The following is a 26,498-nucleotide window of genomic DNA, read 5'->3' as shown; positions in this document are numbered from 1 at the left end:
ACTTTCCAGAGCGGGCGGTCCGATGTCTCAGAGAAACTTTATATTGTTTTATACTGACAGATTTTTATTTTTATTTTTATACTGGGACATTTATGATTTTTTTTATACTCGGACATTTAATCATTTAATTTTTTTTTTTTATACTGGGACATTTACTATTTTTTTTATACTGGGACATTTTAATAATATTTTTACACTGGGACATTTAGGGCTGGTTCACACTGCAGCGATGTCAGAGTTCGGATGTTATTTGCACCGCACTGCAGTGCACATCACATGCGATCTCTGTGCAATGCGATTTCAGCCATGCAAATTGTATGGCTGAATTCACATCTAACTCGCACAGGACCCTCTTTTTTTTTGTCCGTAGCAGAAACGGATCCGATTCTTGTCCAAATTTGCAGATCGCACTGTGATATGCGAACTGATTTGGGGGTGTTAACTTTAAACTGACACTCCCAGCAGTTCGCATAGTGCAATGTAAACTGCCGCCGGAAAACCTGTGATGCGGGAACCCGCAGTGGATTCGCAGGGTTCCTGCACCGCAGCAGTGTGAACAACATTTGTGTTTATACCTTCTAGTAATAATTTGTGGTGTGACTCCCCCCCCCCCCCCCCCCCCCAGCAGGGCCTACCCTAGGGGCTATAACCACTTCACTCCACCCATCCCTTCTTACTTCCTCTCTAACATACATCCCTTGAACCCTTAAACTAGGGTTTATTTATTTCTTCCCCTCCCCCTGCCCTTTTCCTCAGGGCCACCCCCAATTTATTAGTGCCATTTTATTCTTTCCTAGTGCATATATCCTGTTTTGTTCACTCTTCCCCCTTTTTCTTTCTTAAAAAGGCTGTTCCACACTCACAAAAAAAAATAGTCCCATTAGTCTCTTGTCTCGTGGTATTTGAAGTGCTATGTCACTCTTGTTTTCTTCAAGCCATTTTTCTACATTTGTTGGTGAATCAAAGAAACATACGCTGTCCATTGTAGTTACTCGCAAGCGAGCAGGATATAACAAGGCATATGTCAACTTATGTTGCTGAAGAATTCGCTTAATCGGCCTGAAGGCCGCTCTTTGTCTCTGAAGGTCCGGAGAGAAGTCCTGATATAGTGAAATTTTTGCCCCTTTATAGGCAATCTCCCTCTTTTCTCTAGCTTTCCGGAGTAGGGTCGCTTTGTCACTGTAATTAAGCATGTTCATAAGCAAAGGTCTCGGATATTCACTTGCCTGTCGGGGTTTAAAAAAGGGACTCGATGGGCCCGTTCGATACAAAAAAATGGCGAAAAAGATGTAGCCCCAAATTCCTCCCTAATCCATCCTTCCAGGAATGTTACCGGATCGGCTCCCTCACTCTGTTCAGGCATAACTATTATTCTAACATTACATCTTCGGTTTCTGTTCTCCAATTCGTCAATTTCTTCGGCCCGATTATCTATTTGTTTCTTCAATCCCAGTACTTGTCTGAGCGGCAATAGAATGTCCTCGGCTGCACTTAGCCTCTCTTCCAAAGCGGCAGTTCTTTCTACTGTCTGTCAACTTCCCCCCCATTGAGACTAGTTCTTTAATACTTTTCAGCTGTATGTCCACGCCAGTTACCATTTCCTTGCATGCATTTATAGCATGTAAAAGTTCCCTCAGTGTGGGCTCTCCACTTCCTACAGAGCCGCTCTCCATGATCGCCTCAACTGGATTGGGGGAGCTTGTAATTATGGTTATAGTACTAGATTTTCCTGCCCCTTTAGTATTCCCTTTTTTGGCACTTGATGTTACTGCCGGGCTCGCTAGTACTTGAGTGCTACCTTGACTTTTTCCCGCTTGGACCGGCTGCTGAAGCTTTACAGGTGACAAGGTGGTTCGGGCAAAGCGCTCAAGCTTTTCTGCTACTGCCTTTGCTTGATTTGCCTGGTTCTTTGCAGCACGTGTAACCTGGCTTGCTTCCTGGAGTAACTGATGCTGTATTGAATGTTCCTCTACTCCTTTTTTCCCGGGCATAATAGACAAAGAAAAAAAAGAAGAAAAAAAAATGTATATATTCTTCCCTTGCCTTTTCCCATGTGCCAATTAAATCTCGGATCTCTAGGCTGTCTCTTGATTTATTTCTCTTCTGCAAAAAAACTTTCACTTCCCAGCGGGGAAGCTGCCCAGTCAGCCTCACAGAGCACAGGTGCTTTTGCTGCAATTTAGATTGTCCCACAAACCAGCTCCCTGTCAGTCTCTCACACTGAAATTTGGGTCTGGCTCTGTGTCTTGTAATTATATAGTCTATTCAGACTTGCAGTAAATACCCCTCGTCTTCCACTAAGACTCAGCGTGGGTATATTTCTAGCAAATAAGGGAGATCAAAAAAGGTGAAAAAAGAAATTTAAAATAAAAAAGCATAAACCTGTCACCCTAAATTACGGAGATTAGGTCTTCTGTGCTCAGTTTGCTTTAGCTGTTTATACAAAAATTAGCAATATTTCCTCCTCCAGCTCCGTCAGCTTTTTTCTCCGTTTTCCTAGGGCTGTTCCTATATTTGGTGCTGGTACAGGTAACAATACTGTTCTGTTGGTGTTAATATTGGAGGGTAGGGGTGAAGAAAAAAAAAAAAGGATAAGCGTTACCTTCTTGCCGTGATCCCTGTAGATTTTAGCAATCCTCTTTCTCCTTCCTCTGCTTTCTTTGCTGGCTTGTGTTTTGTGCCCCTCACCAGTACACCACACTATTCCAACTCACCAGCCCTCAGCTGCCGACCCCCCTGTATAGTGCAGGGGGAGAGAGAGTGTAGGACCTCGTAATCCTGCGAGACCGCAAAATCTTGCGAGATCTCGGGCAGCTCCGTGTTCCGTGGTATTCGGGCAGCTCCGTGCTCTATGCGGCCCCCGGTCTCGTGCTTTGACAGACCCCTCCTCACGACCAATCTGACAGACACCAGGTACCGGGCAGGAGGGTACAGCAGACTCGTCCAGCCGCACCCGCAGATACACTGCACACAGGTGCCTCAAAACAGCAAGGATCTATCCTCACAGCTCCGACCCCTTATAAAAGGTAGGGACCAGAAGCGAACTTAAAACAGCCCATGCCACCATATTGTGACACTGCACTCTAGTGACTTCTCATGCGGGGTTATGTAGGTCAGCTTCCTAATTAAGTGCACTAAATTCGGCATAGTTTTCAGCCGGGGGGGGTGGAGTGGAGGCACTCACACTGACACTCCCTCCTGCATCCGGCCACGCCCCCTCACCCATCATCCGCCCTTAAAACAATCCTTGCGCCCCCCCCCCTCTACACTGTAGTCATCAGCCCCTCCTCCCTTATTACAACCCCCCCCCCCCCCAGTCTTCAGCTACCACCACATTATAATCCTCCCCATCATACTGGTGTCTTGCGCACCCCCCACTGTCCTAGCTTAGACAGATAGAAGGGCAGAAGGCACAGCAGGTCTAGAGGGCTGGAGCTTCAAGCTGGTGATTGCTAGAATGCAGGGCAGTCCAATCAACCAATCACCTTGCTTGTTTACTCAGGAAGCTCCCCCGTCAATCCAGAAATGTCCTACATCCAGCTGTCAGCTCTGTGTTGACAACAGCAGTGATGGCGGGAAGAGAACAGGCCCCTAAATGGCAGGACCACATCAGTACAGATATGACAGTGACTCGATCCTGATCTGGACCGTCGTCTGCCAGTTAGTGATAGCTGCTTTATATGATAAAGAATATGCATTAAAAAAAGGCATTCTAGAAAAAAAAAATACATATGTATAAAACAGCAGCTACAAGAGATGTGTAAGCAGATTAAAGAAGGAATCCTACACAAGCCAACTTGTCAAAATTAGATGGATTTTCATATCACTACTACATCATTTTGCTGAAAGCAAACAGATCCAATGAATGCAATCCTTTAAGGCCTTACCAGGGTAGAGAGATGGTCTTCCCTCAATGATGCCAGGCACTTCGAGCACTAGATAACCACCACGTTTCTGCAGGCAAACACCAATCAGGCTCAACTCTTTCATTTCTGTCTCATTGTGGATATCCTCAAGCCAAAGCAAAGTTGACATCTTCTTTCGATATTTTGCTAAACAAAGGACCTGAAGACCAGGAACAGAATGTGGAGAACATTTTCAGATGCAACTACTGAATATGGTTTGATATTTTAAAATTTCAAAACAGTACAATTGGGAAAAAACACTAATAATTAAGGATATGAAAGGAAATGCATACTATTTGTATATACCCAAATTAGACCAGGCCTTTTCTGACACTTTTTGTTTCTTGTAAAAATCTGTATTTTATTGCTAGAAAATTACTTAGAACCCCAAACACTGTTTTGAATTCTAATGAACAAAAAAACAATATAATGCCAGATTTTTTGGTAAAATATAAAAAGATGCAATGCCAAATACAGCAAGGGAAAGAAATTATCAGTCTATCATTTTAATGGTAGGTTTATTTCAACAGTGAGAGACAGAATAGCAACAAAAATATCCAGAAAAACGCATTTCAAAAAAGTTATCCCTCACTGTAAATGGATACCAAAACATGTAATCCTTAAAAACTGTGAATGACCTTGCAACAGCAATAGTGTAATTTTACCATATATAGGCGGTGCTTTAAAAACCTTTACAGGTTACCACTTTAGATTTAAACAGGAGGTCTGATGGGTTATTGCCCACAACCTGATATTCGCGGCAATACCCATGTGGGACGATTGCGGTTTGCACGTGTGTGCGTGACAGAGTTGCGCGTTCGCCTTTGCGTGTCAGGACGGGGGTGCTTTAAAAATGGTTTTATTTTTTCATCATACTTGCCTGTAAAATCCTTTTCTTTAGGTACATCATGGGACACAGAATCAGGCTAATATTCATTACCTGCTGAGTTATACTCCATCAGGTGAATGGACACTGGTAGACCAAGGTCTTTAGACAGGAAGTGATCCCCTATATAACCCCTCCCATACAGGAAGTTACTTCAGTTTTGTAGCATGCTCTGAATCCTCAAAAAGAGGGGAGGGACCTCTGTGTCCCAAGATGTACTTAAAAAAAAAGAAGGATTTTACAGGTATGACGAAAAAATCCTATTTTCTCTTTAATACATCATGGGACACAGGGTCAGGCTAATATTCATTAGCTGCTGGGATGTCCCAGAGCAATAGCTTTGAGGGGAGAGAGACACCCTGCCAAACAGTAGCCATCGGTTTTTATACGGCAGCCCGCAGAACACTGCGGCCGAAAGCCGAATCCTTGGCTGCTTGAACATCCACTTGATAACATTTTGTGAACGTATGTTCTGAAGATCAGGTAGCAGCCTTACAAATCTGAGCCACAGATACCCGATGGCAAAAAGCCCAGGAGATTTCTACACCCCTGGCAGAATGAGCTCTCACCCTAAAAAGGGAGGAGCTTTACGTTTCAGACCATAGGCTTGAGTGACCAATTGACAAACCCAATTGGCATTGGAAGCTGAATGCCCTTCTTGGGTCTCTTTGGTTAAAAAAAAAAAAAAAATTGTTAAAAAAAATATTCTGATCCTCGGATCTCCGCAGATCTAGACAAATAAACCTTGACTGCCTGGACAACGTCCAAAGAGTGCAGTCATCTCTCTTCTGCCGACGAGGATGAGAGAAAAAAGGCAAAATAATGTTCTGATTAAAATGAAAGGCTGGCACCACTTTTGGCAAAAAAGGATGGAACAGGTCGTAACACGACCCTGACGTGGAGAAGGATTAAAATACGGTTCCCTGCATTATAGGGCCACCAATTCCGACACCCTCCTAGCCAAGGTGATAGCCATCAGGAAGGCTAGCTTGCGTGACAGCAAGTCTAATGGAATTTCCTTAATAGGTTCAGATGGTTGTTTCTGTAATAGACAGCACCAAGTTCAAGTCCCAAGGACACATAGGTGACCTAATGGGGGGGAAGCAAACGAGTTGCCCCTTGCATAAAGGTTTGGATCAGTGAATGGGAGGCTAAAGGCCTTTGGAAGAATACCGATAGGGCAGAACCTTGACCTCTGATTGTACTCAAAGTCAATTTGATTTCTACAGCCGACTGTAGAAAAGAAAACTCTCCTAATCACGTATTTCTGTGGATGCCATTTTCTGGCCCTTCAACGTCTTCTGCCGGGGGGGTCAGTCCCGTTCTTCACCGCCATCTGGTTCTCTTCCGACGGGGGCCCCGCTCTCTTCTTTAGCTCTTTTACGAGGGGGGGTGCCCGGGCTTCTGTCGCCTTCTGCCTTCTTCTCTTATCTTCTTCGATGTTGACACGTCACTTCCTCCCGCTGTAATGCCATGTGCGCGGCTCGCACCGATTTATATAGGCCTCTTATGACGTCACAGTCCCATCATACTCTGGGTGCACACAGCATTACAGCGGGAGGAAGAGAGCGGGGCCCCCGGCGGAAGAGAACCAGACGGCGGTGAAGACCGGGACCCCCCCCCCCCCCCCCGGCAGAAGACGTCGAAGAAGCCCGGGAGGGGGGGCGCTGTAAAAGAGCTGAAGAAGAAAGCGCCCCCCCAGTGGAAGAGAACCAGACAGCGGTGAAGACCGGGACCCCCGGCAGAAGACATCGAAGAAGCAGGGCCCCCCTCATAAAGGAGCTAAAGAAGAGAGGGGGGTCCCCGGTGCTGACTATTAAATTACTTTAAAAACCCTATGTAGTGTGTTTACATTTTTTTTCTGCCAGGTGAATGGGTAGGGGTACGATGTACCCCATACTCATTCACCTTGGGTGGGGGGCCGGCATCTGTGAACCCCCTTATTAAAGGGGGCTCCCGGATTCCGATAATCTCCCCTCCCGCAGACCCCGACAACCAACGGCCAGGGTTGTCGGGAAGAGGCCCTGTCCTCATCAACATGGGGACAGGTGCTTTGGGGTGGGGGGGCAACCAGGGCGCCCCCCTGCCCCAAAGCACCTACCCCCCCATGTTGAGGGAATGCGGCCTGGCACAGTTAAGGGGGGGGGCACTCGATCGTCCCCACCCCCTTTCCTGACTGGCCTGCTGCCCGGATACAGGTCTGGTATGGATTTTGGGGGACTCCCACGCCGTTTTTCAGCATACGGGGGTTCCCCTTAAAATCCATAGCAGACCCAAGGGGGAACCCATGCCGTTTATTTTATTTGAAATTTGGCATGGAGTTCCCCCTCAAGATTCATACCAAACGCAGCTGACACAATGCACTGCGGTTATGTGCCTATAGCTTTGGGATTTCGCAGCTGGACGCATACAGTTCTATTTTTTCTATCCACACAAAACCGCAGGTAACCGTAGTGTGTGAATGATGTCATAGGAAAGCATTGTCTGCTTCTAGCTGCAGTAAAATCCGCAGCTAAAAGCACCATTCTATCCGTCTTTGTGAAAGGGGCCTTAGAGCCTGCTCTGTGTCCCACAGCTGTCTCTTGGAGGCACTGCATGCTTGGCATACACAGCTTAAATAAGCTGGCTGTGCACCGCAACGTGTGTGCGCGGTCCCGGCGAATGGGCGTGGCCGCATTTGGGTATGACGCAAATCTTCATGCGCCAAATAAAGCTACTGTGCCAGTGCGGCAAAGCCGCGTGCGCCATGGCTGCCAGCAAACAACTGGTGAGCCAAATGGCGTCTTTGCGCACGTGCGCCCTGACCGGTTAAACACAAGTGAGTACAACGGCACTGCTGCGAACGTTCGTGCGCCATGGCTGCCAGACAACAACTGTGAGTATAGCAGCACTTTTACGAATGCACACGAGACCTTAGTTGTCAAACAAAATAAACTGTTTTTAGCTGCGCCTTTGCGAATGCCAAGGTGAAATGGCACAGCATTGTGCACCATCATACAGGTAATAAAAAACAGCCAGACACAAGCAAAAAATGTACACTTTGCAAACACTCACAGCTAGCCCAAAACTTCCCCGTATGGTCACTGCACACAGGTGTCCAGGTGCCCGATCGGTCAATCTCTTGATTCTTTTTTGGAACCGTTTGTGGGAATAGAGACCTGGAGCTCAGAGAGCTCAAACAAACGTGCCATCCATGTTGTAGACACTGGTAAAAAACTTAAGTAATTTTCTGTATGGGAGGGGTTATATAAGCGATCACTTCCTGACATACAAACCTACATGGAAGACTGATCCTTCTTTAGCACTGACCTAGTGTATTCCACCACCCTGCTCCAAGCTACTTCTGATACTAAAGAGGACTACTTTGATGAAAGAGTTAAGTCGGTCATACATGGATCAAAACTTGTTCATTTCAGCAGGGACCGGCTGAATTTTGATCCATGGATCGACTTGTGTACAATCAGCCTGATCAGTGCTGCCGGCTGTAGCCAGCTGCAATGATTTTTGTATTCTGCCAGCATGGATCCCAGCCAGCAAAAAATAATAGCTCAGTATGATCCCCATCCACATTGAATGTGTAGATAGATGAAGGGAATTGATAAAAAAAAATTCCATTCAACCCATTGGCTGAATGACAAAAAAACACAAGTCACGTATGGCCAGCCTCAGAGCTGCTAGCAGCCAAGAGAACCTGACAGTAGATTTGTCAAAGTCTTAAAAAAAAAAATATATAAAAAAAAATTGAACATTCATACCCACCTAAGTGGATGCACATTGATCCATGCCAAATCTGTCCTCTGCCGTCTCTACACCAAGAAGCAATTGTACAGTTCTCGGTGTCCGCTCTGAACACAGAGTGATGATTGTCAGACACCACTCTGTGCTCTGCCCCTCCAGCACTCACTCGAGTGCCGGGCTGTGGAGGGGAGCGGCTGGCTCAGGCTCAACAGTGTGCTGAGCGGATGACCCAGCTGCTGGATAGGCATCTGGGCAGATCTAGACATTTTTGTTGTAATCCCTGCAAATAGGCTCTGTGGTGTATGCCGACAGTGGACTTTTGCCCATTGTCAGCTGAATCTGGGTCACAGGAGAAGTATGGCAAAAAAAACGTTGGCCATACTTCTCCTTTAACCACTTCAGCCCCGGAAAAATTGACCCCTTTCCTGACCAGGCCATTTTTTTGCGATAAGGCACTGCGTCGCTTTAGCTGACAATTGCGTGGTCGTGCAACGCTGTACCCAAACAAAATGTTTTTGTCCCGTTTTCCCCACAAATAGAGATTTCTTTTGGTGGTATTTGATTACTGCTGTGTTTTTTTTTTTGCGCTATAAACAAAAGGGCGACAATTTTGAAAAAAATGTATACCATCTTTTACTTTTAGCTATTCTAAATATCCCAATTTTTTTAAAATAATAATATATTTATTTTTTCCTCAGTTTAGGCCGATATGTATTCTACATATTTTTTTTATCAAATTAGCAATAAGCGTATATGGATTGGTTTTCCACAAAAGTTATATAGCCAGATTCAGTAAGACGGGCGCATCTTTAGTTTGGCGTAGCGCATCCCATTTGCACTACATAGCACGTAACATAGTGAGGCAAGTACTGTATTCACAAAGCAGCCTCCCAAGTTACGTCGGCGTAGCGCAAATGGCCCAGCGTAACCCCGCCTAATTCAAATTAGGCAGGTAGGGAGCGTGCTCCATGTAAATTACCCGTGACCCCATGTAAATGAGGGCCGTTAGTACGGCGCATGCTCAGAATCACGTCGCAAATACTCCTTGCTTTCGACGTGAACGTAACCTACGCCCAGCCCCATTCACGTACGCTTACGCAAACGACATAAAATACGACGGCTGTTCCGTCTATACCTTGCATGGGCTGCGCCATCTTTTTGGTGGTTTATCTTTACAACGGAAAAACGCCTTACGTAAACAGCGTATCGGGCGCAAGTACGTTCGTGAATAGGCGTATCTTGCTCATTTGCATATTCGAGGCGTAAATCCACGTACACGCCCCTAGCGGCCAGCGTAAATATGCAGCCAAGATACGACGGCGTAGGAGACTTACACCGGTCATATCTTAGCAACATTTAAGCATATCTCAATTTGAGAATACGCTTAAAGATACGACGGCACAGATTCGGACTTACGACGGCGTATCTACTGATACGCCGTCGTAAGTCTTAGTGAATCTGGCTAATAGAGTTTACAAAATAGGGGATAGATTTATGGCATTTTTATTATTATTATTCTTTACAAGTAATGGCAGCGATCTTTATCGGGACTGCAATATTGCGGCGGACAAATCGGAAACTTTTGCCACATTTTTGGGACCAGTGACATTTATACAGCGAACAGTGCTATAAATATGCACCGATTACTGTCTAAATGTCACTGGCAGGGAAAGGGTTAACACTAGGGGGTGATCAAGGGGTTAACTGTTCTAACTGTGGGGGGGTGGGCCTGACCAGGGGAGGAGAGAGATCGGTGTTCATACATAGTATGAACACACGATCTGTCTCCTCTCCCCTGAGAGAACCAGGATTTGTGCGTTTACTCACACAGATCCCGGTTCCACTCTGTCAGGCGCGCACCACCGGCTGGCCCGGAAGCGCTTAAGAAGTTCCCCGCTGATGAACTGATAATATGGTAAGACAAACAAACATAAAAAAGTAAAGTGCTACAAGGACACCAATAGCTACAAGAGATTTTGTGACGACTCCAGTGCATACATATAACCATCCAAAATCCATATAGTGAAACAGTCCACACAGACATATAAATATATATATATATATATATATATATATATATATATATATATATATATATATATATATATATATATATATATATGTGTGTGTATGTGTATTATATAGTATTTCATTTGTGTACAGCATAGCATGACCGCGCAATTGTCATTGAAAGTGCAAGAGCGCTGAAAGCTGAAAATTGGCATGGGAAGGAAGGGGGTGAAAGTGCCCAGTATTGAAGTGGTTAAATAGATATGAACACACATTCTAAATGTTAACTAGATGGGTCATCAAAGACCGCAGTGCAACTGCTGCAGCCACACCTTTAAACTGCTACTCCGCTGATCTCCAAACTGCTACTAAAACAGCGTGGGAAATTAAGCAAAACTGAAGCAGACAGAATTTGGAGCAGCTGTGTATGGCAACCAGCTTCTATCTTTTAGCTCTCATGGTGTTGTCAGCAGGGAAGAGAGTTCCCACCCACCAGCCAAAGAGAGGCACAGAGAGGAAAAGGAAATTAAGCCTAGGTTCGCACTGCTGTGATGTGATGTACTGCAAATTGGATTTTTTTTTTGTCCTGTGTGAGGTGCGAATTTGCCTTGCATTTTGGAGGTGGACAAGTGCGAATTTACCGCAATTTTCAGACAGTGAACAATTTGCAGAGATGTGAACTGTGTGCTGCAAATTTACTGCAAGTTCAATTGAAGCCTATGAAGATAAAATTCGCACTGCACCACAGGAATTTGCATCGCACCCACAGTCAACGCGCACGGGACCCTTTTTTTCATGTACCAAATTTGCAATGCATAGATGCGAACCAAAGCCATGGAATACTATGTGTAGCACCTTCTAGCTTAGAAGGCTAGTGTAGGTTTTTGTGTAAGCTGCCAGCACAGGTAAATTTAAGCAGGCCTATACGGTTTTGATTTGGGGGGCAAGAGTCGTTTAGTGTAGCAGTAGGTGACTGACATGTACTTCAGCTCTTGGGCACCTCCTGTTTCCAGGGAGAAGGTTCTGAAAAAGGGTCAGGGCAGAGAGATGAGTGACATGGAGTGAATGTGAGGAGCTCTGACCAATCCCCAACTAGGATTGGCAGGGGGGGGCAGGCCTCCTACCTATACCCATGGTCAGCCTGCTGGGGAGGAGTTGTCGGCTGGGTTAACTGGATGATGGAGTGTTAGACTGTCATGCCTGAGGGAACCTCTTTCTGGGGGGTGTACCTCAGGCAGGGAGCTCTGAAGCCTCTCCTTACATGGTCATGGAGAGGTGTCCGGGAACAGGAGCTGGAGGAGACAGTTGGTCCGCACATTCGGAGTAAAGTCATACAGGAAGGAACCAGGGCAGATGTCAGTGAGTGGAAAGCACAGTAGATACATCTGGAGGAGACATGCCAGGGGAGCTGGATGTAGAGCTAGAGGGAGAAACTGTGGAGTTTGTCAAATCGATGCAGCCATGAGGGCGGGCAGGATTTGCAAGTCAGACTTGCTGGGATCAGTAGTCCATCTATTTTTCTCAAGTTAATCGGTTGCTGCCACAAAGGGCCATCAAGTAAAGACACCGGGACTTATTCAGAGTGAGGCCTAGTCATATTCTGATGGTGTGACAGGATTACAAAAATTGGACAGTGAAGTAGAGTGCTGGAGGAAGTGTGCTGGAAGAAGTGTACTGAGGTAAATATCTGTCAAGTTTAGGGTCAGCCATCTTGTTCTGCTGAGAAGCGCGACGTTGTTACTTTATTATACAAAGTACCAATTTGTCCTATGGGCATCCCATGTCCCTTTTCCCCCCCAACTAAGTTCAATCCCCTAATAAGAAAAATAAATTAAAAAAAAACAAGCAAGAGACTGTTCATTGACTAAGAAGTGTCTAATGGACGTCTGGCAGCAGGGTGAAATGTGTGGATGCTGTAACACATAGCAACCTCGTGGGGCCATCGCTACATATGCTTTTTACACGACCTGCGAATATGTGTGTTTCTAAACGGATAAAACCCGCTGTAAATTTGCATCAGTGTGAACCCAGCTTAAACAGTATTTAGAAAATGATTCATTACAAAATGCAGACAAAGCAGATCAAAAGCAAATGAAGCCCCGTTCACATATTGTGTAATTGGAATGAGTGTTCCCACTATGCGATTTTCAAAGCGAGATTGTCAGGAGATTCTCCATGTCACATAGGATAGGCCATCCACGTGCCCTAGCCCTATGTTTGGTACCCAGAAATAAGCTGCTGCTCCTTTTTGGGCGACAAGCTTCGTATGATTTTCAAAGGCACGTTTTTGCCACAAATGCCACATGATCCTATCACGACAGAAACTTATAGTGCTTAGGGTGACATTATAGGATAATAGCACCCAAACACACGTTGCGCAGCATTTGACATGCAATTTGGAATCATGGGCAGAATCGCCACAATTCTGCCTGCAAATCCAAATATCGAAGTGTGAATGGAGCCTAGTTATTGGGTAATGATTCCTTTCACTTAAATTAGCTGCTCACACCATTATTAAGTCTCATTTAAATTAATGCAGCTACACAAGCAAACCATATATGTAGCCCATGAGGTTTGTTTTTTTATCAATAACAATTTTATTGGTCAAAGGTTCAAGTTTACAAAATATACAACCGTTCGGTGCAGTTAGCAAGCACAGATAAAAGAGGAAAGTACCGTATTTATCGGCGTATACCGCGCACTATTTTGCCCTGAAAATCAGGGCAAAATCGTGGGTGCGCGGTATACGCCGATACCCGCCACGAGTTTGAAAACTGCGCCGGCATATACCGAAAGCAGTACACTCGTGTATCTTCGGGCAGTCTCGGCACTTCTCGCGCTGATGTCCTGAGCGTACAGGACGTCAGCGCGAGAGTTGCCGAGCCTGCCCGACGATACACGAGTGCACTGCGCTCGGTATATGTCGGCGCAGTATTCAAACTCGGCGCGGGAAACGAGTGGGGAGGACGCCGCAGAAAGACGCCGGACCCGACGAAGAGGACACCAGAAGCCGCAGACGGACCCCGGACCCGACGAAGAGGACCCCTGGAAGCCGCAGAAGGACCCATACCTGACGAAGAGGACACCCGAAGCCGCAGACGGACGCCGGACCCGACGATGCCGCCGATGGACGCCGCGCAAGACACCAAAACTAAGTACAAAAAAAAACTTTTTTTCCACAGGATTCGAGGCAACATTAGGGGTGCGCGGTATACGCGGGAGCGCGTTATACCGCGATAAATACGGTACATTAACCATGGAGTAAGGAGTGTTCATTATCCTTGCTAAACATATATCGCTTTGTCAGCTTGCTTATTGAAGATACAGGTGTCATCATGGTAAAGTGCAAGCTGGCCTTTGTCTTCAAGAATCATTTTGCATTCGGTGGTCAACTTGAACAACCATGAGGTTTGTTTTGAAGCATATGCATAAAGGCAACAATAAATTGGACTTACTTCGCCTAGGCTAGGTTCTATTGCCAAAATATCCATATTTTCTTTAATGCATTTCTGCAGCCTCTCTGGGATTGTATAAAATGGAATAAAACTGGGAAGATGTCTTCTTGATGTCCTATTAAAAAACGATGCTCCAAATTAATCCAAAACACTTACTATATATTGTGAGTACAATGTCAGAGCTTTATACATTTGTGAAAGTATATCATAATGCAGCATAGAAAAAAAAAAATCGTAGAATAGGATAGATAAAAGAAGTTAAAAGTAAAAATATTGTCCTTCATTTTCATTCAAGATTACTGAAATCTGGTATGTGGCAATATATATATATATATATATATATATATATATATATATATATATATATATGTTGTCATTTTGGCAGCACTGCTCAGGGTGTTACCTGTGTCCATGGCAACAGGGTAAGAAAAAGTAACTCCAAATGTACAACAATCAGAAATTGTGCTTTGCTTGGCTGGCAAGCTTTAGATATACAGTAATACCTCTGACTGTGAGTAACACGGTTTACAAGCGTTTCGCAATACAAGCTATTATTTTTAAATCCTGACTCAGCTTGCGAGCATTGTCTCACAAGACGAGTAGGATTCAAGCCTCTGGGGTGTGCAGTACCACATCGGGGCCACTCAGAAACACTCGTAAATACTCTGTTCCCAAGCGTCTCCAAAACTCTTCGAGTGTCTGAGTGCATCCGAGTGTCTCCAGCGCCCCCCACCTCTGGCCACATGCGGTACTGCATACAATAGCACTGTGGAATGAATTATCCGAGTTTTCAATGACTCCTACGGGGAAACTTGCTTTGACATACAAGTGCTTTGGATTACAAGCATTCTTCTGGAATGAATTATGCTCGTAATCCAAGGTACCACTGTATATGCAAGTAAATCAAGTTTCAGATATAAAGAGGAGAATGTGCTCGATAGGTGGTTTTCAAAATGAAGTAAGCAGGAGGCAGAATTTTGCTTTTAACAGGATACTCTGCTTTTAAAATCATATTAGAGCACATGCCTTTTTTGTGGTGCAGAAACATTGATGCTGCTTTTACATTCTGGTTCCTGCATGGTTTTGTTTCTACAAGAATATTCTTTAGAAGGCAGCAACAGACATTCCTCTTCGCTTTCAATTGTAGCTTCAACATAGCGTCCTATCACAAATTCTTGGAAACAAAATAAAACAAGCTCTTTGCATCGTCCTGGATTTCTGAGGAATAAAATAGAATTAATTATTTCTAAAACCTTCCCAGTTTTATTTTTTATGCATACACTAATGTAAAGAGTATATCAGTACACATTACATGGCTGAATCCTACAATTAGAAATAAAGCTATGTGACCACTTCCCTATGGCATTCTTTTCAGTTACAATGCGGAACGGACCCTTGGGCACCCATACTTCCCCTCGCCCAAGGGTTTTATATGCCCTCAATTACAGTAAACGGTTAGAGCGGATTTCGGGAGACATTAATTTGTGGCATGGAATATTCCTTTACGTTGTTTGGATTCATAAATTTGCTTAAAATTAATATCCTCCCCTGGATCATATAAACTGGACGTCCCTCCAAAATTGATGAAAAGACAACAATAAAACTGGTCAGGGAGGCTGCCAAGAGGCCCACAGCAACATTAGAAGGAGCTGCAGGAAAATATGGCAAGTACTGGCTGGGCGCTACATGTGACAACCATCTCCTGTATTCGTTATATGTCTGGGCTATGGGGAAGAGTGGTAGGACGGTAGACTTTTTTTTTTAAATAAAAAAAACATTCAAGCCCAGCTACATTTTGCAAAAACACATCTGAAGTCTCCCAAAAGCATGTAGGAAAATGTGTGGTGGCTGCATCAGGCCTCTGGGCGTTTTTCTTCTGCTGGAACAGGGGCCTTAGTCAAGGTAGAGGGAATTATGAACAGTTCCAAATACCAGATCAATATCAATATCTGACAGATTTGGAGTGCTTTTGTAAAGAAGGTTGGGCAAATATTGCCAAGTCAAGATGTGCCATGCAGATACTCTCATACTCAAAAGACTGAGTGCTGTAATACAATCAAAAGGTGCTTCAAAAGTATTAGTTTAAGAGTGTGCACACTTATGCAACCATATTTTATTTTTACTTTCCTCCACCTAAAAAATTTCAGTTTGTTGTTCAACCGAGTTGTACAGTTTATGGGTCACATTTAAAAAACGGTAGAAAAAGTTCTGAAATTATTTATCTTTGTCCCATTTTTTTTACATCACAGAAACCTGACATTTTAAAACAGGTGTAGACTTTTCATATCCACTGTAAGTGGGTGAAAGAGTGCTTTCAGACTGGACATCCCCATTGACCCAGTTGATCCTCACCGTATGGGAAAGATTGAATATTCAAGAGTACACCACTAGGATTTCCCCTCTGACGCCTCTTGGAGGTTTTTCATGGTTTCCCTCAGGAGAGGATATAGTTTTTTTCCATTCTTGGGGAGTGGATGGAAATACATTGTGCGCTAAATTTGCTCCTGAGGGGGAGTGGGCTATTCTGCAATCCCACTAAGGGAATGTCCGGATGTGGAGGAACAGACAATTGATGGACTTCCTCTCTAAATTACAGTCAACGTTAAACTCACAGGGTATGCCCACTTCCTATCCAATCCTGGTGTGTACGGCCCTTAGACTCTAAACATCTGCTATCCAACAAGTATAAGTTGGTGCTTGGGGCATATTCACAGACAACTTATTTTATCAAAGAATGGGAGAGGGAGTCTGGGACTGAGTTTTCCCCTCCACAGATTCCAAAAATTGTGCACCTGGCCCACATTTCCTCCATCAGTACTCACTTCAAGAATCCTCCCACCATTTTTTGACTAAGAGGTACAGAACACCCTCCCGTCTTACTCAGATATTTCCAGGCTCTGATCCTAGTTGTTGTACAGTGTTGGGAACGGACACAACATTCCTTCACCTTTGGTGGGAATGTCCAAAGATTTGAGCTTTGAGAATCGATCACTACCTGAATCCAGAACACATTCATACAGCCACTTCAATGTACACCTCTTCAGTTCCTCTTTTACAATGTTAGGTGATACAAAGAGAGTGTAACGCCCCATTTGTTGAATGCTGCCAAATGCTTTATCCCAAGGTACAGGCCGCCTGTCCAACACCGACTGAATGGAGGCTGAATGCTGAGTGCTTACCATTCATGACCAGATGGACTGTTTCTATATTTGGTCAGGATGGATGTACTATTCTGATAAGATCCCTGATGCTTAATTATATCCTTTTTGGACTTAGTAGCAACCCCCCACCCCGAGGCCCACACTTTAAAGAGGAAGTAAAGCCTCCTGAATTTTTTTTTTTAAATAAAATAAACCCTGCAAGACAAAGGCATAATAAGCTAGTATGCATAGCATACTAGCTCATTATGTGGTACTTACCGGAGATCGAAGCCCCCGCAGCGGCCCTCGTTCGCCTCCTCCATCGCCGCCATTACTCCCGGAGTGACATCCTGGTATCGCGTCTCCGTAGCTGTGACTGGCGGGAGCCGCAATGACGTCACTCCCGCGCGCATTGTCAGTCATGGCACAATCACCTTCACCAACGGCACGCTCAGTGCGCCTGTGCCGTTGTCTACGGCGCACATGCGCTGTAGATATCGGTGCCGTCTTTTCTGCAAACATCCCCTAAACCGTGTAGATTTAGAAGATATTTATTGTACCTACAGGTAAGCCTTAATCTAGGCTTACCTGTAGGTAAAAGTATTAGGGGGTTTACAACCACTTTAATCCCTGTCGCAATTAGAGGCCTTTATGCAGTTTTTGGTGTAGCTGAGGCAACCCTGACACTATTTGGCCATACCTGGCTTTGATTCTACATTTCAAGGTGTTTATTCTCCTCTTTCTTTTGTTTTTTCCTCCTTCTTAATTATCTACAGACTGTTAGTATTGGTCCCACATGATTTATTTTAATATGGGATGACAAAACCCAGGATATGCACGATATCCTTCATCTGGGCATGCCAGTCCAGTTTACATGTTAGGCTTTGAGGAGTATATCAAAATGATGTACTTTGTTTGGCCTAGGGGCAAAATCTGTTGATCCTGTTTAACTGGATATTGCCTGGACTAATACTTCTAGTATTGTTCCTTTTTTACCAAATATTTGATATGTGCGTGTTTCCATTATTGTACAATTGTCTTGTACAAACTTTCAACAAATAAAGATTATTGAAAAAAAATAAAGCTAAATAAATTTTAAAAAAATTGCCACAAATATAAAATATTTTCAATTAAAAGTGGTTATAAACCTCAGACATGAAATATGAACAAAGCATATCCCTCCATGGTGTGTATCTGTCTCAATTAAGAGCATCAAGGGTCATTTCTGTCTGCAGTGTTGTTCCTCTACTATTGGCACAAATCCCTCCTGACAAGTTTTCCTGTTTTCTTGATTGACAGCCTCAGCTCTGTTCCTATGTGTTGTGTGGAGCAGTTAAGAGCTCTTAGAGCTCTCCCCACAGAGTTCTGCAGAGTGCAATTTAAGCTCTCCACCCCTTTTTTTCCCTGACAGCTCAGACAAGCTTTATAAATTCTGGACTTTGAACGGATACAGAGAAACCGGTACAACTTTTGTAGGGGGATTGGTTTAATCCCCGTGTATCACCGGATGCCAGCCACTTCACCGGGTATATGTACAGTGCCTTGAAAAAGTATTCACACCCCTTGAAATTTTCCACATATTGTCATAATACAACCAAATGAATGTAAATGTATTTATTGGGATGTCAACTACTCTGCAGTGTAGTTGGGCATCATGGAAAATGTAGTTCCAAAACATCTGGGGTGCCAAGGTTCGCCATCACTGCGATAGAACACAAAGTGGCACATGTGTTGTGAAGTGGAAGGAAAAATATCCGAAGAGTGTGGCGTGCATTTGTATTCAGCCCCTCTGAGTCAATACTTTGTAGAACCACCTTTCGCTGAAATTACAGCTATTTGCTGAAACATACAAGCTGTTTGTATCGGCACTATTCTGTAGCTTAATAAAGACCGATATGAACTGTCTCTCTCCTTGTCCATCTGCATTCTGTTTGGAGGTCACTTGGAGCCAGAGCACAGTCTACTCAGATTCCTCACGTCTATCCTGGGACCCTGAAGTGAGGAGCTGCATTAGTTTTTCAAAATTGCTACTGCATTCAAAAGCTCAATAGAAGTAAATACTGTTGAATCAATCTAGCGTCAAAAATATATTCCACTAAAAATGAATGCGTACCTTGCTTCACACACGATGGTGATAGACTTCTTCTCTCCAGGAAGAATCTCTAATGGTTCATTACAGTCAGACTTAGGAGTTTCTATATTCTTCAAATCCATGTCCAAGTCACCGCTTCTAAAATGTCCATTGTATGTTCTGGGGTCTGCCTGAACTTCTGGAGTGCCATTATTCAAATCATTTACAGTACGAGAGCATACTGCTGGTAAAGGGTATGCAGGACCAAGAAAGCATTTAGAATACAAAGCAGGAGTTAAATGGGGCACACGATAAAAAGGAACATTAAAGTGACTAGAAGACATTAAACTAGAAGACTGAGATGCAGTCTTCTCATCCTCAAGACTAGTATAGTCGATTACAACTTTTGTTTTTTCCCCCAATGTTAGTGAAGAATTTGATGACTGCAATGAAGCATCAATAAAACAGTCTGGCTTACAAGCACTCATTTCAAACGTGAACTTGTTTTCTTTTTCCAATCCTGCAGTGTTGCAAGCAACCAATGCATGACAATTGCTTCCTTTATTTCTGTAAAAAAAAAAAAAAAAAAAGTTGACAAAACAATTCCCCTACAACAGACTAAATATATTTTACAGAAAAACACGCATTCAATTACAAATTTCTCTGAAAAGTCAATTGTCTCAGAATATCTCCTTCAAAAGTTTTTAAGCTAAAAACAAGGGAAATTTAAATTCCTACCCTGCAGTGGGGCTGTCCTGACAATGCAAGTGTAAAATTGCTCCCTTTGGCCTAGGGGGCAGAAAAAGCAGTCAACATTCCCCTATAAGCTTAGGCCCCTTTAACACTGGGGCAGGGGCGGCGTTGGCGGTAGTAGATTACTCCCATCTCACTGGATAAGACCATTAAAGTGGTTTTAAAGCCTTAAAGCGGAGGTCCCCCCACCCCTGCACAAATTTAAAAGCCAGCAGCTACACATCCTGCAGCTGCTGACTTAATAGGACACTTAACTGTCCTGGAGTTCAGTGATGTCGGCACCGCAGTTGAGGTTTCCATCAGCTGTTGGGTGCTGCCGCCACCATTGCCAGGGAGGGAAACCGGCAGTGAAGCATTATGGCATTCATGCTGGGTCCCTACTGCACATGCACGAGGCACCGCTGCACTCTTCTACTGCCCCGGAGGTGGGGGAAGGAGGAGGGAGCCGAGCTGCTGACATAATTCGCTGTGGCCCCTCCTCATTGAAAGGTTCCAAATGGAGAAGAAAAAACCTTCTGTGTCTTTTTTTTTCTCCTCACACTATCAGCCGATTACCAGCTCTGTTTACATCACATGATCAGCTGTCACATGATCCAGCGCTGTGCATGAGAGCAGCAGCTCACTGCTCCCTCCCTCCTCACTGGGCAGATTGATAGCAGAAGGAGCCATTGGCTTCTACCTGTGCACATCCTTGGGCGGCATGCACTTCTGCAGCTTTTCGACTACCTCCCTCTCAATACAATAGGCTTTGGTGTTAGCCATTTCTACTTCAGCCTGGGCTCTGCCAACTTTTAATACACATGTACCACTGTCTGTTCAAAAGAAGCCGGTCTAACGGTTGGCTTCTGTTGAGCGGTCATGCTGGAAAACCAGCATTTTGTCAGCGCTTGTAAATAATGGCTGCAAGCGATGTTCGTTATATTCCAACAAGGGAGTCCCGATGTCAGAATACAAAGACACAACCGGAGAGATCATTGCATCAACATCACTGGTTGAATGAAAAATCTAAAAAATCAACAAAGTTTGAAAAAAAAAACACACTCGGCATGTGTACCTGCTAGATTGTGGCGTACTGTTCATGAAATAATGCAGTTAAAGTAACTCATACAAACTAGTACAATAAGAACACAATGGTAACATACTCTATATGAATTTGCAGGGATTTGCTCTCTCCTTGTTTGATCACTCCAAAATGAGTCAGTCTGGAAACCTCTAAGCCTCCTTTATTCCTCATCAAAGCAGCAACATTCTGGCTGTCCACATTGTCTTCATCAGATGTTGACATACTGTATTAGCATAGAAAAGAACTGCACACATTACAGACTGTAGAAAAGATTTTCTTTCCTCTATAGTTAACAATTTTTCTGATAGCAATATAAAATTAAATGCAAGTTCTAGAATGCACGTTCAATTTAACAGAAATGCAGGTACAAACATGGCAAAAACGAACAACCCATTTAGGCCCCTTTCACACTTGCAACTTGTCCTGCAAATTGGGACGTATCTCATGATTTCCAATGAGTACCATTCATATCTATGCGACTTCAAAAGGAAGTCTCTGCCAATGCTTCGGGTCTAGTGCCGGTGATACCAAATGCAATATGCCTGGGACAGCACCTGCCAGCAGTACCCACCAGCCATACTAACCCTGGGGGACAGCCATCAGTACCTGCCAGGAATACTCGCCCTGAGTAAAAGCAAGCGGTACCTGCCAGCCATACCCACCCTGGGGGACAGCCAGCAGTACATGCCAGCCATACCCGTCATGGATGACAGCCAGCGCCAGCCATACACAAAAATATGCTTTGTTTGTTTTTTAGATTTTTTTTATCTGAATTGTATCGTTTCGGAAACTGTATCTCCAAGGCTCTATCTTTTGGCACTATTCTATAACTACTTTTTCTTTTTTTTTTACCAGCCATACCCATCCTGGGGAACAGCCGCCGCCACAAGCCATACCCGAAACAGAAGACGGCAGCAGCCGCCAACCATACCTGCCCTGGGGGTCAGCAGCATCTGCCAGCCATACCTGCAGGAATCCTGAGGAAGAAGTGAAGATTGATGTTGGTTTTTAATTAAAATCACAAAAGCAATGGGGATATCTGTTCTCTACAATGGTACACTAGCTACACCGAGTTGCTTTCAAACTGATCTGCAGGTGCAGTGCAGGTTACCTGCACTGCATCAGACATCTGTTTTTACCTGTGGGTTTCGTGCGCTTTCAGAAAGTGCACCACACCTGTCAGATCGAATAGAATTCAATGGCAAAAGTACAGATAACCACAGGAAAGCCACAGGTGCACTACGCTGCACCCACAGTGTGGGTAAAGCACAGCGCATCAGTATGAAAGCAGCCTTAGGCCCATTTCACACGATCAGTCTGATCGTGTCCAACTGTCTGTTTTTTCAGGTGGACCCAATCAGACCATCCATTCACCTCTATATAGAGTGGCAGATGTAAATGGATGTGTCCATTTACACCCACCTACCCCCAATCCGATAAAAAAAAAAAAAAAAAAAACAGAAGGGGGGTCGGTCCCCTTTCTGTCTAGGCAGTTTCTTTTTTTTTTTTTTTTAAAGCCTATGGCGTGTGAACACACCCCAAAAAAATCCACCCGGTGCACAAAAAATGTGCACACACAAAGAGCGTTCACAAAAACGTGCAGACGGGTGCAACGTCAAGTGGTCCTCCTGTGAAGAAGGGACCCAAAACCCTGATCCCCCGGGGCGTTAGGCTCCAGACGGGGACTAAGGTACTGTGGTCCGAGCAACCAAAGCCGACACGGACCCAACTTCCTTGGAGGGACTGCCGAAACAGAACCCTCCCAGTACTAGGTGGGGCTCCCCCGAAGGGAGACCCCATGAGAGCAGGTGAACTAAGCCAGAAGGCCATGTCCACCCACTCCCAAGACGTTCAGGGCTGGCCAGAGGACCGGCACCCTAATAGTGACACAGTGAGACAAAACGTGCACAAACAAAGACAAAAAGTAACAAACATAGGCATAAATAAAATAAAAAGTGGGGAAAAGGGATAGTGGAGAGGAGAGTGAAAAAAGTGGCCATTGTGGTATACAATGACCAGGCCCTCCGGCCAGGAATAAAAAATTCCTCCGGACCTAGCCAAAAGGCCCGGCCCAGGAGGCAGGTGCTTAAAAAAAAGTATGTATCTGGTGCAGTGACTGTGGTATCTTTAAATCAATGTGACCCTCACTCACAGTGATACTCAGATAACCCTGGACTGCCACTCCAATGGGCACATGCACCATAGGCTTTTCGTTCCAAATCCAATCCCCCGACCGGCCAGTGCAGCCCTCCACCCCTGCCAGATAGAGAGCCCTTCAAGGTTTTCTTGGGGAGAACTGCCGCTCCAGTTAGCAGCCTCCGCCAATACTAGCCCCTCCAGACCCCCCATCAACCCAGCGGATTTGCATGGTCCTACCCCGTCTTACCCCAGGGCATTACCAGCTTCTCCAACCGGATCGCTGACAGAGATAGCACTTGCACCAGCCGGCCAGACTAGAACTCGGCAAAAAGACCAGACCAAGTGCAGCCACCCATTCTCACCAGGAACACCCTTCTGGTCGGCTCGGACTTGGCCCCGCTGACGTCGACTAAGGGCGTCCAGACGCGGACACTGCCGAGACCGTCCATCCAGGTGCAATTATGCCATTGGATTTGTCTGTGCCCTCCCCACACTTGGGATAAGCCAAAAGGCCGAGAAGCGGCAGGGAAGACACCACAATCAGCACAGCTGGAGTGCAATGGCCGAGCCTTGCCCTGGGAGAACCACCTTCATGATCATGGTGTCTCCCCTGCCAGGTAAGTAATCAAGAACCTTCTAGACAAATTGCCAAAAGAACTGAAATACACTAGGCAGTTACTAGGGCCCAGAGAGGAGAGCGGGCTGTGTCAGCATTTTCTCTGCATACGCGGAGTGGACACGGACCTGTCATCTGCCCTCACTGCTCATTGTGGCCCGCGAATGGTTACCAAGCTTAAAGTGGATGTAAACCCACGCTCATCCCTTCTAAACTAATGCCATAGTGCTGATATATAAGGATGTACATGCCTCCTTACCTGTCAAATGTCTCCCCTCTGTCTGTTATAAGAACTGAAAAACTGCAGATTCTGTGGGTGGATCTGTTGTCTGGAGCTCAGTGGGTGGAGTCATGATGTCAGTAGACTCCCCGCCCTCCTCTACACTCCTTGTCAACATGCATTTTCTCCTGTGTATTCCTTACACTAAATTCTGCTATGATCACCAACATCCAGTCAAAATCCAGAAAAGTAACCACATGACTTCAGAAAAGGAGTGGGGGTGGGAATTGACACATAATGCCTGTCTCAAGCTAGTGCAAGTGCATGAGATATGTAAATAAATAACCTGTCACAGCAAGGGGGCGGAACGGACCAAGGTTTTTCTCTGTTAGTCCGTTTCATCTCACTGAACAATAAAAGAGGATTGCGCAGAGCTGGATTAACTCTTTGTGGCAAGACTGGGCACAGATGATAGAAAATCTTTTACTCAACATTGTGACACTCCAGAAAGTTTTTTGGAGATGTTGCATAAGTGGGAAGCATGCCCTGACCCTGAATTCTATGTTATAATAAAAGCAGACATAACCTACTGAAAAATAGTTAGTGAAAAAATGATGTAATGTTATACAGAAACTATTCACAATGTAGCAAGTACAGATTTTAGTCCCTTTTAGCACATTGAAGTGTGCGGAGTATAGTGGTAAGATTTCTCTCAGATTGTTGGTCAGAAAATACAAAAAACAGAGCTAAAACTGGTGTCAGTGAGCGTATAAGCCATAGTTGCCAACATTTAAAAGAGAAATAAAAGTGACATCTTTAAAGAAATTTGGAAAATAAATGCAATACGTGGGCAGCCTTGAGTGGAGAAATTCTGCGTGGGGGGTGTATGGGGGGGGAGGAAAAAAAAAATAGGTGTAGTCATTCAAGTGGGTGTTGCTTCATGGTGTATGGCTTGAAGTGTTCCACATTTCCTTCTTTGCTCTGCTATGGTTTAGGGTCCGGAGGGACACAAGAGATTGTGCGATTAATAAAAGCCATATTAATGGTGTAAGTGGCAACAATAACCCCCAGCATTGGTGTCAGTGCCAGAAATGATCACTCCCAGCATTAACTCAAGTGTCAGGCCAAGTAGTGAAAATGCCCAGCAAGTGACAGGTATAACAACCCCAAGTATCAGAGCAAGGAATAACCCCCATAAAGTGTCAGGGCCAGTAATAACACCTAGAAAACCCCAGCAAGTGTCAGGGTAAACAATCACCAGCAATAAATCTCAATCCAGCATTTTTCCTAACATACTAAAATTCTTACCTGTAAGTAACCAGAATTGGGTCTCCCTGGTCAGCGTTTGACTGAAGTACTTGAGACCAAGACCCACCTTGTGCTGCTTGGTGGATACATGGCCAATAAAGGGGATGTGAATTGATGGCATAGTTTTTGTAGTATAGCACCGTTGCACTATGATTTTAGAGAAAACAGGGACCCTAGGGGTCCATGGAAGAGAAAGTGGGAGGAGCAAGGAAGCCAGGATCTGTGATAGCAAATGTGGCAGACTGTCAGCAGATGCATTTAGATATTTGTACAGGAAAGGAGCCCACCAGAGGACCCAGAGCATATCAAAACGAGTGAGGGACAGACCCCCCCCCCTCCAGCACGTTTCTGCATGTTTCCAAACACAATACTGAGGTCAATAATGAATAGAATGGCAACACAGGGGATCTGTTGGTGTCACGCTTACCCCCAACGTGAGTGGACAGACAAAAAGAGTGCCACAGCCTAAACCCCCCCGGGCCCTTGGAGGCGGGTTGGACATCTGGCACAAGGAAATCAAGCTGGGTAATGGTCAGGTTGGTTAACAGGCAGTCTCTATGCTCTCTATGGTTAACGAACAGGCAGAGACTCTTTTCGGTCTACCTGGACGGTAGACAGAAAGCCAGTAATGTCAGGCTGGATAGGAGGGGACATGTCACTGGAGTCAGACTGGGTAGCTGGAACACAGTGACTTGAAGAAAAGGTTAAAGGCCCCACCTGGCTGAATGAGGCAGTCTATCCAAAGAATGGATTGAAGTTCTTATACAGGTTTGACCTGTAGTCGGTGGCCAGATTACAGAAAGTATCAAATATGAAAAACCAGGAGGCCCAATTAGCATGGGCTGGATCAGAATAACCGGTGCAGAGGCAGACTGGACCACATAATCAGCAGTAGAGGCATCAGAACTTGAGGACAAAAATTTGCCTGGATGCGGGTTTACCCTGACGTAATGGTCCAGATAGAGTAAACACAGGGCCTTGAAAAAACGCTTCAACTGACCTTCTGGCTGGGTCATCTGAAGCGAGACTAAAAGCCCAAGACTGGTGGTCCCCCTGCAACCATTAATCAGGTTATTCTGCTATGCGTCAGAACCAGAAGAGCGTAGCCCAAGCTCAAAGTATAGCATACAACTATTTTTAAAGTTGGAAAACATATGGGGGGGGGAAATCACCAGAAAAACAGGCGGGTTAACC

The 26,498-nt window shown here is 44.8% G+C and overlaps 1 protein-coding gene and 1 pseudogene across 1 annotated transcript in view; both read right to left on the bottom strand.

Moving 5' to 3' along the window:
* The window catches only part of MOV10L1 (Mov10 like RISC complex RNA helicase 1), a 189,141-nt gene that overhangs the window by 97,405 nt on the left and 65,238 nt on the right, over window positions 1-26,498 (bottom strand). The window contains exons 6-10 of the mRNA XM_040343664.1: window positions 21,101-21,244; window positions 19,248-19,772; window positions 15,021-15,212; window positions 13,995-14,109; window positions 3,888-4,065 (exon numbers count right to left, since the gene is read on the bottom strand). Coding sequence (XP_040199598.1) covers window positions 3,888-4,065; window positions 13,995-14,109; window positions 15,021-15,212; window positions 19,248-19,772; window positions 21,101-21,244 — 1,154 coding nt within the window. The remainder of the gene's footprint in view (window positions 1-3,887; window positions 4,066-13,994; window positions 14,110-15,020; window positions 15,213-19,247; window positions 19,773-21,100; window positions 21,245-26,498) is intronic.
* Window positions 23,586-23,785, bottom strand: LOC120933871 (annotated as a pseudogene).

Source organism: Rana temporaria, chromosome 3 (genome assembly GCF_905171775.1).
Source record: "Rana temporaria chromosome 3, aRanTem1.1, whole genome shotgun sequence".
Lineage (NCBI taxonomy): Eukaryota > Metazoa > Chordata > Amphibia > Anura > Ranidae > Rana > Rana temporaria.
The sequence above is the reverse complement of the archived record's forward strand: the minus strand, read 5'-3'. Positions and strand labels throughout refer to the sequence as shown.